The following is a 16,490-nucleotide window of genomic DNA, read 5'->3' as shown; positions in this document are numbered from 1 at the left end:
AGCCGGGGAAATTTTTTTTTAATCGAAGGTTTTTAAAAAAACTTGAACATAAAAGTTGAAGGAAACATCTTAATGATGTTAATTAGTAAAGGAATATGATGAATGTGATGAATATACCATATAATTATTTGAATCTGGCAATTCCTATTTGACACATTTTGAATTCTAAACTTTTGTGCCGATAATTACTGCGATTAAACAAAAACCCAATCATCATTACCCGGATTAATTATCGTTCTGACAACACTAAATTTATATTTATTTATTAAAACGGCAAATATTACTTGTATTTTAAGTGTATATAAGAAAATTTAAAATTTTATGGCATAGCGCTTTCGTTCGTTAAGACATTAGTCAAGGTCTTTGTCAACCGACGATCTGGTAATACGCCGGAAGATACGTTACTTTCTTCTTTTTTACCAAGCATGTTGTACACTGGCAATCCTATCTTCAATTTGCTATTTACAGCAGTTTTCAAATACATATTGCTATTATTAAAATGTTAAACTCCCGGGACAATTTTAGCAGTCCTCTGGATATATTGTTGAAAGCCTGATCACAATAAATAATTCCGTGCCTGAACATGAGTTTTTTCCTGCAGAAAACAAGTTCCTACTAGTACATATAAAAAAGATACAAAAGTAAGAAATATAGCTAGGCATAAATATTCCAAATGATTGGTTGTTTTCGATTTGAGCTCTATAATTTGCTAGTGATATAATGCAGTGGGAATTACGCCAAAGTAGAACAATCAGCTGTAAAATTCAAAATATCCAGGGCAATTATTATAGAACTGCACTCTGCAATTGCACTCAATTTCCTGAAAAGTTCAAATAGCCGTGCAATTATACAGAATATGTAAAATTATATATTCAGCTTATAAGCCAGGATACTTTTGTAAGCACAAAAATACAGGCGAGTATACAAATTAAAAACATATGAAGTGGATTCTACTAAATGTTTTAGAACTCAATCAACTACCCAATTTTATATCTTAGTTAAGAACAAACATAAATAATGTCACTGTTTTTTTGTTCCTTAATAATTGTCCGGAATTTTACTTTCCATTGTTATTATTTTCCAGACAAATCGTTTTATTACTATGAAGACTTCGTGTAGTACCCTGTACATTTAATTGTCCACACTGTAGTAGGAACATCCTCTGTTCCTCCGGTTGGAAGCTTTAATTTATAGCGTGTTTGTTGATTATAAATTATTTTATCTGTTATTAATGTCATTGAGTAATATGCACATTAATTCAAAGCAGCAACGGAAATATAATTGAAATTGCGAATTAAGAAGTGAAATGTCCGACAACTAAATTGTGAATTCACCATTGCAAAACTTCTTTTATGTACAGAATAATCATCCAATTAGATATAGTCTGTGGTTCTTAAATTATGTCCGACTCAAATAACAATGAATGCAGTATTTTCCCAGCATATCAGTCTTTTCACAATAGCAAAAATATTGTGCAACATGGTTTCGAGAAGTTATTCGTTTTATTGTAAATATTACATTAAATTACAATGCGAGTGTATCATTGTAAGTGAAAATTTGGTTAATTTAAACCTGTTTAATTAATTAATTAATCTAGTTAACAAAACAAATTTAAATGTAAATGAAAGTAAAACACGCACCAAAAACGTATTATAATATCACAAACTAGAATTATCTAGTGACTTTTTTATAATTTCGGTTGTTAGCATTTTTTTCTCACTTTATTAACGTTTTTAGAACATGGAAATAATAAACGCATTTATGCAATACCTTAAGTAACTCATTTACAAATTTCCGTTTTAAAACGGGTATTTTTCAGATTTTCAAAAACAGTTTTATAAACTTACAATACAGTTAGAATAAGTTGCAAAATGCGGACTAAAATGTACGTTCAAAATTAAGAACACTTACTGAATAAAAAGCAAGATATTTTTTTGAAATGATTTCCACGATTTTGTAGCTGTGTTAGTATCCCGGTAGATGCTAGTTACGTTTACTATGTAAGTAAATAATATACAAGTTTTAACTAATTTATTCGCGATAATCACCTGAATAAGCAGGAAATTATATAGATTCCTGTCAGGAAATCCGCAAACTCCTGTCCTAACTACATTTATCTAAAAAGCGATCAAAATCTTTACGGAAGGTATCAGGGTTTCTGCGTATTTTAGTAATTAAAGTCTGTTCTTACCACATTCTTGCAACTAAACAGCAGTTGCAAACAGCTTTATTTGGAGATGTTTCTTTATACATGTGATCTACACATATACATTATTAATTTTTTTTTCGTGAAGCTTGTCAACGATTCTTTCGACAAAGTTATTTCCTGCACACGTTACAAATCAAATGTGACAGGTAAATTATGAATTCGTTTTTTTCCTTTTTTCTTTGCTTTAATAGCTAGATATTTATGTTTTCTTATAAGATACTGCTTTAATGCTGCTAACATTTGTTTCTTGAGAAGTTGATGGTTGGCATCTTTTAGCCATCCTACATAATATAACTCGAAACAACTTAGCCTCTTTAGACTTAGACTGCTTTACAATAGAATAAACTTAAAATATTATAACTTTTTGTAACAATTTCATTAAAATGTTCCAATCCATAAAATTTTATGTTACACTGCTTCTACTGATTATTATATTTGCATTTAGTTAATATATTTGCATTTAAATTGGAAATACGGGCCAATTTATCGACATAAAATACTTACACTTTTTTGTTCAAAATAATTAGTCTAACGACTAATAATATTCTAAATTCAGATGTAACTTTCCGATAAAACACAGATTAATAAAATTACATTTAGTGTGCCCACAAGCCGAAACCTTAAAACCAAGCTTTGATTCGAATTGAAATTCAAATATTATGGAATAACGTTTACTTTAAAGTAGTATCGTGGAATAGTATTCAATCTGTCCCAAAATAAGTAGCATTTGAGTAATTTCTAAACCACATTATTTAGACGATGATTTAAAATTCGAACAGATCACCCTGTATATTTAAAACTAAACTGATGAACAGCATGTAAAAGCTACCTGATTCATATAGTAATTCATACGTTGCTAATATTATATTGATATTGTCGTTTGTAGACAGATATCTATTATTTATTGTTGCATGTAGATTTAGAAAATGTTTTTTCCGCTTCATTAACTTTATATGTGAGAGTTACTTCTCTTCGTTATAGGTTTTTCTTTAACGTTTTATCGTCAAGAATGATAAATTATATGAAAAATGTTACATTACTTTCGACGCAATTCATTTCCAAACAATTTAGTGAAGAACTTGGAACTGCTTTTTCGAGTTACACGTTCACACACAACGTGCAATTAACGTATTTAACAACCACGCTTGGTAAAAACTAATTTAGTTCATAGGATAAAATCCCTACACACTTATATAACTTGTTAATAACTGCCATAATCTTTCTCAGGTATTCTCGGATTATATTTTCAAATATTTTGTGACCTGAAATTGCATTACCAAACAAGTTGATGGTGAATTTTCACCTGATAGCAAATCATGACTTCAGAACACATATGAAAATCTCAACTAAATAAGTAAAACAATTGTATCTTTAGTGCTCGAAGTTGTTCTTTCCATTTTACTTGGAAGACATTTTATGTACACGTTTTAAGCGGGCTTGCTCCACCTCAGCTCCTTGGAATAAAGGAAATCCTTAAGTTTCGTATTAAATAGTACTAATACGGTTTACCCACTCTAACGATAAATCGTGTTTACCAGTTAGTTTTAGAACGTGCAATATTCCTAATAATGTTCCATCTTCCTAAATACAATCAAAACTATGATCTTCAACCCCTTAACATGTATTTTATTACAAGGGGGGTATTCTGTGCTTGGGCCTAACTGGTAGAAATTTATGACGATGAAAATGTACGCTAAATTAAGACAAATTAAGGTCAAGCAAGAAGGCTTTGTAGTCGTAGTAAGAGAATATGTTGAGTTGTAAATTCAAAGAAAGCGGTTTTCGCTTTAGATGTATTTGCTTAGATGCGCAAGCTGTTAATCTTCATAACTCAGCTATTTGCACAACCAATTAACGATAAAAATTTATCTTTGCGGCAAATAATCATTACTTATAAATAAGGAATGCCCATTCCTTTCGGCACAGTTCTTGTGGAATTTCCACTATTTCAGTGTATGCCCATAGCACTGACTGATGATAAAAAGCAGTCGGAATGTGCTGGCCGTAGAAGGAAGCTTATTTTTTCATAGAGAAATATATTGGTTTCAATTTAGCTAGAAATTATATATTTAAAATGCAGGATATATTTCCTGTGATGCCCATTTAAGGATTACATTATTAATGCATACAAGTGTTTCAGTATAAAATATGGAGGCGTCAATCGAAACAATCCCATGTAAACGTTGCAACGAAAACAACCAACCCCCATTTTTAAATGAATATTGCAATTAGTTTATTATCTAATACTGGTAGTTTTGTATTAAGGATCCTATTGCTTTTTAAAACCTTGGAACACTTTATATTACGTAAGTAAGATAGAAAATATGGTACTTATGTACATTCATTAACATCAAGTGATGACAAAATTCGAAAACCCTAAAAAGCTTTACATAAGTTTATATACTCTTTAATCAAATTAGAGTTGTGTTGAAATACTAAACACGTAGTTATTGTACCTACATTGAAGATTTAATTTTTTTGTTCATGTGCCATAAAATATATCGAGCCTTTTCCCCAGAACGGAGTTAAAAATGTTTCTGTATTAGAAAAGTTGAAAGAAATATTTTTTATTTCGGTTTTTCGTGTATACTATTACTGTGTTGTGTTATAAAGTTTAAAAATATGAATTTAATGAGACAACAGTACATTCGACTACAGACTGTTACGGACATTAAATGGCACGTAATAGGGCTAAATGAAGTTCGACGGATGGGTGAAAATCAACTCATCCTAAACTCCGGAAATGTTCTCTTTTACGTAGGAAAAGCTGTAAGAGGAGTTGGATTTTTAGTTTACAAAAAATACGTCAAACAAATCGTAGAAGACAAAAAAATAAGCTCACGAGTCATACATACAATTATTCAGCTAAATGCTATCTTCATATATCAGTTTTCCATATTTTATTTAAGTTTAATTAGCAAAATTCTAAAAGTAAATGGTGGCAGGCTCCTTAAAAGTAAGAAAATTAATTGGAAAGTAATTTGAATCCTTTAGTTAATCAATAAAATATAAAATTATATTTTAAACGATTCATGATGGCGGCACAGCCTTTTCGGAAGACTTAATACACGTTTTCTTGTAACTTCTGGTCGAATGTCTTATCCTATTTTTGGGCTCATTCTTATTTCTAACTTGGTGTTTTCTCACGCGATGCTTCAACTCTATTTAATGTCCGTTGATTGCGGTGGTGTATGAAGTTGTTGGCGCACATTATATAACATCTATTCACGTACAAGCCTAGCAGTATGCTTAGGATCATTATCTTGTTGGAATAAATAACGCCCTCCAAGGCCAAGTTTTTGAACACTTGCTTGGAAATTATTCCTTAAGATATTTAAAAATGCATGTCGGTCCCTAATACCGTCTATGAAAACTAAATTGACTGTTCCATTGGCTGACATACACCCCCACAATAAAACACTACCTCCTTCTTTTTTTATTGTCGGGCTAATATTTTAAATTTTTTCTGCTCTATTTTTTTTCCTCCATACCTACTTTAGCCCGCCCATTTGACCTAAAAAGGTTTATCTTTGTTTCACCACTAAAACTGACACTTTTCCAAAACTGATTGGTTTTGTTAACATGTTGCCGGGCCAATTTCAATCGTTTTTTTATATTTATTTTCTGAAATTAAAGGTTTTCTTCGTGCAACGCGGCCGTTGTAACCCGCTCGATGCAAGCGGTTTCTTATTGATTGAGGAGTCACAGTTTTTGAGAACTCTTCCGTGATTTCTTCTGTAATTCTTGGAGCACTTATTTTAGAATTATGTCTAATCTTTCGCACAACACTAGACTCTTCCCGTGCAGTTAACTTCTGGGGACGACCAGAGCAAGGCCGCACTTTATAGGAACCGGTAGATTTGTACTGATTTACTACGTACTGTACAGTGGCATGTGATTTTCCAATTATTTTATCAACATTTCTAAAGGATTCTTTCTTCTTTCACAAATCTTCAATTATTTTTACAGACGAATTTCGCAATGCGTTTTACTCATTTTTGTTCTATTACAAAAACACAGACTTTTAATTGAATATGAATTGAAATATGATTAATTTGTTTCAAGTGAAACTTGATGAACTGTGAACTGGTGTGCTGCACTGCTCGGGAAATTATGCTGAATAGCCTTTTTTAAGTGTATGGATACTTTTTTATATAATTTCTCTATCCAAATATCATTTTATATTTTTTTGTTAAAATAAAGTGTTTCACATAACTTTACGTTCAATTTTATTACTTTAAGCAAAGTGCCGATATTTAATTGAAATATTTTTGGAATTAAATTGACACAAAATAGCAAACTAAGAAGGAATACCTACTAAAAAATTACTGGTGTATGGAAACTTTTTGGCAGATTGTATCCACTGCACTGCAGGAAGGAAAAACACGCTTCACTTTATTGATTGGTGGCTTCAATTCCAGAATTGGAAGTAAAATGGACGAAGCCGAAAGAGAAATAGGACAACATGGATTAGGAGAAAGAAACGAAAGAGGAACTGCATCAATAGAATTTCTACATCATAATAATATGTATGCGATGAACACCTTCTTTCAAAAGAACAACAATTCAATAACAAAAAATGAACATGGGTAAGCCCAGATGGTAAAACTAAAAATGTCATAGACTTCGTATGCAGCAACAGAAGAGATATTGTTAGTGATGTGGATGCACTAAATAGATCCTCAACAGGAAGCGATCATCGAATCGTAAGAGCAAGACTAAAAATAAATATAAGGAAAGAAAGAACCAGCATGATCTTAAATAAAAATTACAAGAAATAGAACACTCCCAAAAACATAACTGGGTACGAAGACCAACTGAATAACTTCCTAACGATAAACGATCACATGACAGTGAGCAAAATGTACGAAAATATTACAGCGAGTGTGAATGCAGCAATTCGAAATAACTGCCAAAGTGAAAACCAGGAGCAAAAACTAAATTAGAGAACAAAGATATTAATGAAACAGAGAAGAGAAATGACGGCAGAGTACAGAAATATCAACATAGAAATTACCAAGGAAATGAGAAAACATAAAAGAGAAAAAAGCAGAATAGAAGAAAACAGAAGCCTAAAGGCTATAAGAAAGAAAAACGTGATATGGAAGAAGGAAATACATAAAATCAAAAACAAAAATGGGGACTTAATGACAATCCAAAGAGACATAATAACGACTATCGAAACTTTTTGCAAACAACTATACTCAACACCAAACAACGAGTTAAATCCCAATATCCCTAAACTGCTAAACCAAGGAAAGGAAGACATACCTGAGATAGATGAAGCGGAAATCATGGCAGCTCTAAAGAGCATGTAAAATAATAAAGTACCAGGTCTAGTATTAGGAATCATTAAAAATTATAGATTAAGCTTGATTAAATCTCTGAAGATCCTATTGAGCAAATATCTACTCGAAGGGATAACACTATATCAGTGGGACAATTATCTTACATAAAGAAGGAGATAACACAGATCTTAAAAATTATAAACCGATCAGCCTAATAAGTAACATGTATTGTACACGGATATTTTAACCACATGCTTGACAAACAAACTCGAGTTTTTCGTTTGAAAAGAACAAGCACGATTTCGAACAAAATATGGAACAAGCGACTACCTTCTCACAGTAAAAGCTCTTATCGAAAAGTGCATAGAATACAATACAAGCCGCTTATGCTAATGTTCGTAGATTTTAAAAAGGCATTCGACACAATAGACCAACAGAACCTATTAAAAGCACTTGTCGACTCCCACAAAATTAACAACAATAACATAGGACAAGGAGGCCTAAGGAGGATAAGTATTGGAAGAGCCATTCAAATAAACTAAGTAAAGCTTAGAATAGGTAACCTGGGCAGCTCATGGAAAATTAAGAACAGTTTTCGGATCCAGTCTTCCAAGGTGTTTGAAAAGGAAGGTATTTAACCAATGCGTTCTCCCGGTTTTAACATACGACTCGTAGACAATAACAATGATCAAGAATAACATTCAGAAAATACAAGTCATGCAACGTAATATGAAGAGATCAATTCTTGGAATAACCCTCCGAGATGGAATCCCAAATAGAACCATTAGACACAACGATGGAGTGACGACATAAGGAGGGCCGCTGGAAATTGGATACTGATGGCACAGGACCGGAAAGAATGGCAACATTTCAGAAAGGCTTTGGTCCAGTAGTGGACACTGTGGACAATATAAGCTGATAATGATGACAGTACATTCTCTTCGTTTTATATTGAGGTGTGATTAGATTTCACATCTTTTCACGTGTAGATGTGAGGATGTACTAAATTTTAATTGACACTAAGCACAAAAGAAGCTTTTTATACAAGGCATATAAGTTAATTACATGTTGGCAGTGAAGAATTTTTAATTAGTTGACCTAAATGTAAGCTGGCTTACAATTGGCCAGATACTTTTCTAACCTAATACTTCTGATATAACCTCCAATAAGTTCATCCCAACGTAATAACTTAATTTTTACAACAACCATAATAAAAACTGGATTTTATTTCATTATTGTTACTGTTTTTTTTTTCAGATAAAACAATGGAAGCTGTTATTAAAGAAGGAGCTCTAAGGCTACTAATTACTGAATCCACTTGTGATGTAATTTTAAGTTGCAGCGATCATCGTCTATTGGCACATAAATTCGTTCTATCAGTCGCTAGTCCAGTATTTAAGGTAAGTGCCGAATTAAAGAAAACAATCGTTGCTGGAGGATGATTAATTTAAAAAAATCGATTGTCCTTTAGCAGAAATTCAATAAGTGAAATTGAGAATTACTATTTAAATCATGTTTGGAAAAGTCCGTTAATTACATGCGTAATCTGCAAATGATTAAAATAAACGAAAGAGTCTGCTGATCTTTGTCAAACCCGTTGTAGGACGGTTATTAAGAAAGTAAATCTCTACCGTTAGAGTGTAGACAGCCCATGAATTCTTAATTAAGTAACATTAACGTTTTTTTAAATAGATGTGTTTTTCATTTTGTTAATTAATCGGACGCACCGAATTCTAACCCGTTTTTATTTTAACTATTACTATAATATACATATATGCTCATTTTATATGAAATTTGATTCTGTTATCATCAAAATAATCATTTTCAACAAAATTAAATTAAATTAATTATAATTTAATACTAATGTTACATATGTGATGTTATACATATAACCATATCCCCAAATGCGTCAGTCAACTAATTTGCATTTGCTGAACGATTTTATAATCCAAAATCATTAAAGAATTTGATATTTAATGCAAATTAATGGCGTAAAAGTAGTGAAAAGGTAATTGGTTTTCTTATAAACAGTTATATCAAATAGACAAAATTCGTAATTGATAAATATGTTAATAAGGTATGAAATGCATTTTAGAATGACCAATTGTTCCAAGTAATGATCTTTAAAAAATTGTTGTTAATGTAACACGTGAGTAGTTCTTTTCCCCCCAATTGACGGATAATTTAGGAAAACCAAAATATGTCATCTTAATTTAGAATTTTGTCATAAAAAAAATATATGGAGAATAAGTTTATTAAGCTCATAAAATTTTACAATCAGCAATTAAACTCAGCAGTAGTGTAGTTAAATTCGATGGGAAAAGTAACTGAAAAAAACTAAAATTCTATAATTTAATATTAATTAAAAATTCGTCACAATTGTCTAGTGGCATTCTGCTATTCAGAATATTTTGCATAATATTGAATTTAAGTTAGCGCATTGGTTATTATTGGTTTTTAATAAAGATTTTATAAGTAGAGATTACTTGTAGAGCACTATCGAGTCTCAGGTTTAATGCTTCTTTGGTTTGCCAATTTAATTTTTTTTTTTAAATCAGAGCCTTTTTTGTAATTTTCGTAAATGTTAATGCATGATATCAATAAATTAGTTTTGTTTCAATTTACTTACAGGAACTACTTCAGCAATGCCCATCAGACTCAACATCTGTTATTATCCTGCCTGATGTTAGTGGATCAATAATGTCTACTATTCTAGATTACATTTATACCGGAAGGACGTTGATTTGTAGCCAAGCTATAGATGACTTTCTGGCTGCATCAAAATTTTTGAAGATAGCTATTGATATGCAACACATAAAAGACATTTATAAATCCCTGGATATAATTCAAAAGCCAGATTATAATAATGGAGATATTTTGAGATTAGATGTTAAAGATAATTTGAGCAAACCAGATGACAGTCAAACTAAAGATGCAAAAAAGTCAACAGAAAATAACAGGATCATTCCCAAGTCTGAAGCCCAACAGACGAAACCGGATAAGAAGCTTCCAGACCTTCTACCAATTGAGATTGGTATGTTTAAAAGAAACGTTAAGAAGATGTGCAATGCTGTTATGCCAAGCCCTTGGAGCCAGAGAAGAGAGAAGAAAATATTTGAAGATCCGAGAATTGTTAGTTTAAAACCACAAGAAAATGAGGTAAGCTTTAAAATAATAGTCGCCAAACTATAAAGGATTGCTCTCAATTAAAAAGTGAGTTTTTGCGTAATCTTACATAAAAAAAATCATTTTGGCGCCGTTGACCGGACCAAATCATAATAACATTGATGACACGAAACAAGTTTTCTAATAACGCAAATACCAATTTATTCATTATTCATCAGTCAAATTTCTTCATTAAGGTAACTAAAAATGACTCGAACGATTTGTAATGCCAAGATTCTGGAATTTATTTCTTCAGTGAGCACAATTAATTAATCGAACTTTCCAGCGCAGTTTTGTAAACGTGCGTTCTGCCTGAATGTGTGTTTAATTAGAATAATTAGTTCGGTTTCGCGTTCTTCTTACTTAATTGGTTAAATGCCGATTAATTTGTGACATCCAATCGTTACACTCACATCAGTTTGTTGTTTCTTTTCGCGTTTTTTAAATGTTTCCTAGCAGCAAAACGGTTTAACCCAGTTCATCAATATGTTTGTAATTTAGTTTATTTCTTGCCTTAGAACAAGTACATAATTATGTATTCGATCCATCTATATCCTAGAAATGCGTTTCTAGTTAATTAACTTTATAGTTTCTAAATCCTTTCGGTCAAGTATCTTCCTATATTTATTGCGAACTGAATAAACAATCAAATATTTCAATGATATTTCGATTAGTAACAGCAAAAAATGTAATATCAAACATTGACAATAAATATCTCTGAAGTGTTGTAGTGGTTGGAGAAAACTATTGCATTCGTGTGCGATAAAATTCAAAAAGATTTATGGATGGATTATGGATTATTTTACTTTGAAACGAGGACGTCCTTAGTAACTTTCAAGCCACATAAAGTCAAGCTTAAATATATTCCTAAAATTCACTTAAAGTTGCCATTTTGCGCACATGTGTCTTTCTGAAGAACAAATTTCCTATTAGTTCGTAAAGCATCGGGGATACCTTTTTATTACTCTTCTGGTTTAGAAGACATAGATACTAGTACTCACAACTATTTAATTTTTATCGTACATAAAACTCAACGCAATTGCTCTAAATCCTGCAACTCATACTCTTTCTCATTAAAAAAATACTGCATTATGAGTAAGTGACATCAATTTAAATTTTGAATTATTTTTGAATATTTAGATTCAGAAGACTTACGATGAAGATCCAAATAACAACATGGAAAGTGAACCTACCAAAGAAAGTTCGAAACGACTGGAAAACATCATTCGCCACCTTCGTCTCAATAGTTCAGAAGTAGCAAAGGAAAAATCAATACAAAACAACGACACAGAAACGGAAATAAGAACTAGCCTAGCAGTAAAGAAACATGATCCTACAACAAATAAAAATGTTTGTCTAAAAGATACTGCCTGTGAGAAAAGAGTAGAGTTGCCGAAATTTACAAATTTTCCATTTTCAAGACATTTGACTCAGCTAGTACCATTTGGTGGAAATTACTTGCCAGATAACATCGAAAAAAGTAGTTACTCAAGTGAATCATCAATTGGCAAAGAAACCTCTAAATGCAATTCGATATGTAGTCTAGATATACCAAAAACATATTCAACTGTTACTCAGACTTGTGCACCACTTGAATCAGTGGAAATCTCAGAGAGTTTTGTAGACGCGCCCTCGAATATTCCCGAACGCAAAGTCTGCAGTGACAGAATGCTGGATTTTAATGAAAATTCTAATAGCAATCAGCAAAATAACTCCATCGAGAATTCAACAAGTGATTCAAGCAATGACGACTCAAAAGGAGAAGATATAAATAATGTGAAAAAGAAACAGTTCAAGTGTGAACAATGTGGAAAGTCGTTTAGTCAGCTGAGAAACTACAAATATCATAGGTGAGTTTTTGAAAATAACTTCAAATAATACCTATGTTTTACAAATAAGCAAAGCACTCAATTTTGTTTTCAATTTTCGAGTTGGTAGTAAATTCATATTTCATCTTGAATCAACAAATTACTGAAACAGTTTTTTCAGTTCTTGAGTTGTCAGCTTTTTGCACCTTCGGCCACTCTAAGTGGTCCATTTTTCATATTTTAAAATTTTCTGTTTTTAATTTGCTTCAATTTCTTAATTTAATGTACGTTTTGTGAGTAGAACCTCACTGCAAATTATTTTTTCAATTACCAAAGTGGTAACGTTCCTTTGACTCTTCATTTACCATCAGATCAACAATACAAAATTGTCGACATTATGGCCTAGCAGACATGAAGATTACCCAAATCGAGTAAACCAAAATAATCCGTAATTTTGTTCAAATGGTTTACGTTATTTTTGCTTCTTTTAGATTGTTGATATTGCTCATTTTTCTTGCTTTTTTCGTATTTCTACACTAAATGATTCCATACTGAATGATATACTACTATTTTGAACTATTAGGGTGTGGGTATAGCACTATACAGTACCACTCGATAACTGCTCTAGTTTTATCCACGTATATTTTACGATTACATAAGTTATTGTAAAATATTGAATAAATAATTTACTTATATCATAATGATAAAATCATAAAAATAATTGGCCAGAAGTAGCGTCTGTAATATTCTGTACCTGCAATTTGTTACCTGAAAAGTTAATAGCAATACTTGTTAACAGAGTAGCATCCGATTTTTGTACTTTTATCTATTCTAGTAGAATATTCAAAGTAGTGAACATAGCAAACAAGGTCGTACATGCTAACGATCATTCACATCATTTCACCTTCTAAACACTTCCGTGCCTAAACTAGTCTTAATGTGCTTTAATTTGGCACTAATTGTTACCGCACTGGCTGATATTCATGGCCAAATTAGTCAGTTAATTACATTGATAAAATCAAACATCACACAAATTAGATACGTTTCCGTGTAACATTTAAAATAAAAATATATTCACACTTAATTAAGATATAATGGAAACAAATAAAATACATATATTATATATAACTAATGGATAGTGTTTCAAAATTGTCCACTCGTTATCAGTGTGAGCTTTATAACCAAACGAGATTTGATAATTAAATAAATGAGTATGGATGGTAAAATGTTTAGGCAATGTTGTGCAGTTTAATGTTAAAAACTCCGCAAAATTAAATCTACTAACACCTTCTTTTAGTTCGACACTGATAAAGTAATTTGCCACTAAATGGTTTGGCAGAGGCTTCAAAAGGCCATTTTCGTTTTAATTGAAGCATGCATTGACTTGACTTGACATGCAAAAACTTGACCAGAAAATTTATATACACAGACCGAATCCCAAGAAAAATCAAGCATCCTGCAATTATATTTATATTAGACAGATATTAGAAGACACCTTAACAAAACAATAAAAAAAAGTTGTCAAACACATCTAAAAAGCAATAATACGTACCTATGTGAAACATATATTATTATTTTCTTAAAGAGCAAACAGTGTCCCAACAAAGTGATTTTGCTTGCCTAAAATAAACATACAATACGTAAAAATTAAATATAACATGGACTTCTTCGATGCTCTTTCTACATACAGTTGTGAAAATAATTGAAGATTCTCTATTTTTTATAGGCACCAAGATAGAAATGACTTTTAAGAAAAATTATCCTATTTTATGATCCAAATGTTATTGGTTCGCAATAAAGTAATTTCTACCAGAAAATTATTTCTTTATAATCAATTTGATTATATACTGCAAAATTTGTGCAAAAATCTAAATAATTATGTATTTAATTTTTGTTGTTCGCAGATCTGTTCATGAAGGAACCAAAGAATTTTCCACGAAATGTCCAGAGTGCGGCAAAACATTTAACGACAAAGGATATTTGAGCAGCCACCTGAAAATTCATAGAGATAGGAAAGAGTATGAGTGTCCGCACTGTCCGAAGAGATTTAACCAAAGAGTAGCCTACAATATGCACTTAAGAATTCATACAGGTACAACAATATAATTTATCCAGATCTTAAATTCTGTTCAATTTTGGTGTATGTATTTGCTCTTTAGTTATCTTCCTACATAATTCAGATTATCGAATTTTTGACTCACGGTTGATGGCAGCGTAGATGTATACAAAAACGGAATTTAAATTATTCTCAAAATTTCTCTAGTTCAAAAATTATTCAAAATCTAACAATTAAAAATATTTTCAGCAATTCCGCATTACCGCTTGAAAAAAAAAACCTTGCAACTACTCCGTTATTTCAAAGGAGACACCCAATACATAAATTTTCAGAAAATGTTTGAGTTTGAAGCAGCAAAATTTTGGTATAATTGTAATGTCGCAGTGTTGAAAATATCATAAATCGATCAACCATATATTAGTGATATAGAAGTAGCCAAATTTTCAGGATAAAAGCTACTTAACTTGCTTAACAGTCTAAATGATAGACAGAGTATTTAATACAAGATTTTTTTCATTTTCCATTAACGAACTGAAGCCGAAGACTTATTTTCTAGGTATTTTCTAAACTATTTAATTTTCCAATTGTATGTATTTCATATCCTAGATAACATATATATATTTTTGGTCAACATGAAAAATATTAGTTTCAAAGAAAGTGCGATCTGTAATTAACACCAAAATGTAGAGGTCTAAATTACAATACCCGGATGGACCATTTAGCCTGATTATGATGAATTCAACCTAACGGTACCTATACACCAAAGAATCGAATTTTTTCTATGGGCCTTAATTACTTTAATCGAATATCTCACGTGTACATCGGCTAAACGCTACAACATTTAGTGATTACCTATTGTGCCTCCTAGTAATTCATATAAATATGGAACCATGGAAAAAGAGGAACTTACTAGATACCTATATTAATAAGTGATATAGATTGTCATCGAATAGACATTATTCCCGAGAAAATTGAAAAATTGTTGCTTTTGCTCTAAACGGATAAGATACAAAAAACCACCTTAAAAAAATTATATTTCTAAATTTTCAATCCAGCCATTCTATGGAAAAATGCATTATATTTATCTTCATCCATTCTAGATTATACTGTACTCAAATATTTTTTTAACTAAATAATAAATAAAAATAAAAGCAATAAACTAACGAACATTAATACAATTGCTTTGCGTCTGCTGGAAAAAGTTAAAACAAATTTAACAAGAATTAGCTTTTTAAATTTATATTACAGTTTGAAACTCTTATTAAAAATGCAACAATTTTTTTCCGGAAACTATTTCTATAAATCATTACATGAATAATAAACATTCGTGCGAAGAAGTTTCAGATGGCGCTGCATATACTCTTAAAATCGTAAACTACATTTTACAAAAAAAGCTTTACTCAGGACGAGTACATTCCCAATAGCTGAAAGAATTTCATTTAAGTTTCTTAACAACGTTTTTCATGTCGTAGCGTTTTAAATGTTATATGTAAATACTACAATATATTGTGTGCACTTTTAAGCAATTAAGTTTAATGGCATAACACGTTCCAATTTGCACATTACATGTCTTTATTTGGTTCGAAAGCTAACATTTTCCTTATGTGAGTAGATCAAATATTTACGAAAAACTCGAGTAGCCTCAGCTATCATTGAAATAAACTGATGTCCAAACCCAACCAAGCTGATGTCTTAAACCGAAAATAGGTTGTGTTACAATAGTTGTTAACACTTTTTTACTTGCAAATGATCGTGTTAACCAGTCATAATCAGCTAAATAAACAGCTTTTTGAAATGGTTTACTTGGGAAAGTAATCGATAATTAGCAACATATACGGTGACAATTTGTAATTGTTTTCGTTTTCTGATATTTAAAGTAAGGCACAAAGAAGTTGAGTCAACAAAATAAAGCTTCAAGTAAAGAAATGAAGCTTTAAAATTTTAAATCAAGTGTTAACTTTGAC

The 16,490-nt window shown here is 31.1% G+C and overlaps 1 protein-coding gene across 1 annotated transcript; it reads left to right on the top strand.

Annotated features, from left to right (window-relative positions):
* Positions 1–8,453: 8,453 nt before the first annotated feature.
* LOC125503609 (zinc finger protein 675-like) lies at positions 8,454–14,746 on the top strand. The gene is made up of 4 exons (XM_048664325.1): positions 8,454–8,897; positions 10,129–10,656; positions 11,803–12,512; positions 14,375–14,746. The coding sequence occupies exons 1-4, from the start codon at positions 8,763–8,765 to the stop codon at positions 14,574–14,576; spliced, it is 1,575 nt and encodes a 524-aa protein (XP_048520282.1). The 5' UTR covers positions 8,454–8,762; the 3' UTR covers positions 14,577–14,746.
* Positions 14,747–16,490: the final 1,744 nt, after the last annotated feature.

Source organism: Dendroctonus ponderosae, unplaced genomic scaffold (assembly GCF_020466585.1).
Source record: "Dendroctonus ponderosae isolate FM_Combo_2020 unplaced genomic scaffold, Dpon_F_20191213v2 Dpon_F_20191213_200, whole genome shotgun sequence".
Lineage (NCBI taxonomy): Eukaryota > Metazoa > Arthropoda > Insecta > Coleoptera > Curculionidae > Dendroctonus > Dendroctonus ponderosae.
This window is presented reverse-complemented; position numbering and strand designations above follow the sequence as displayed.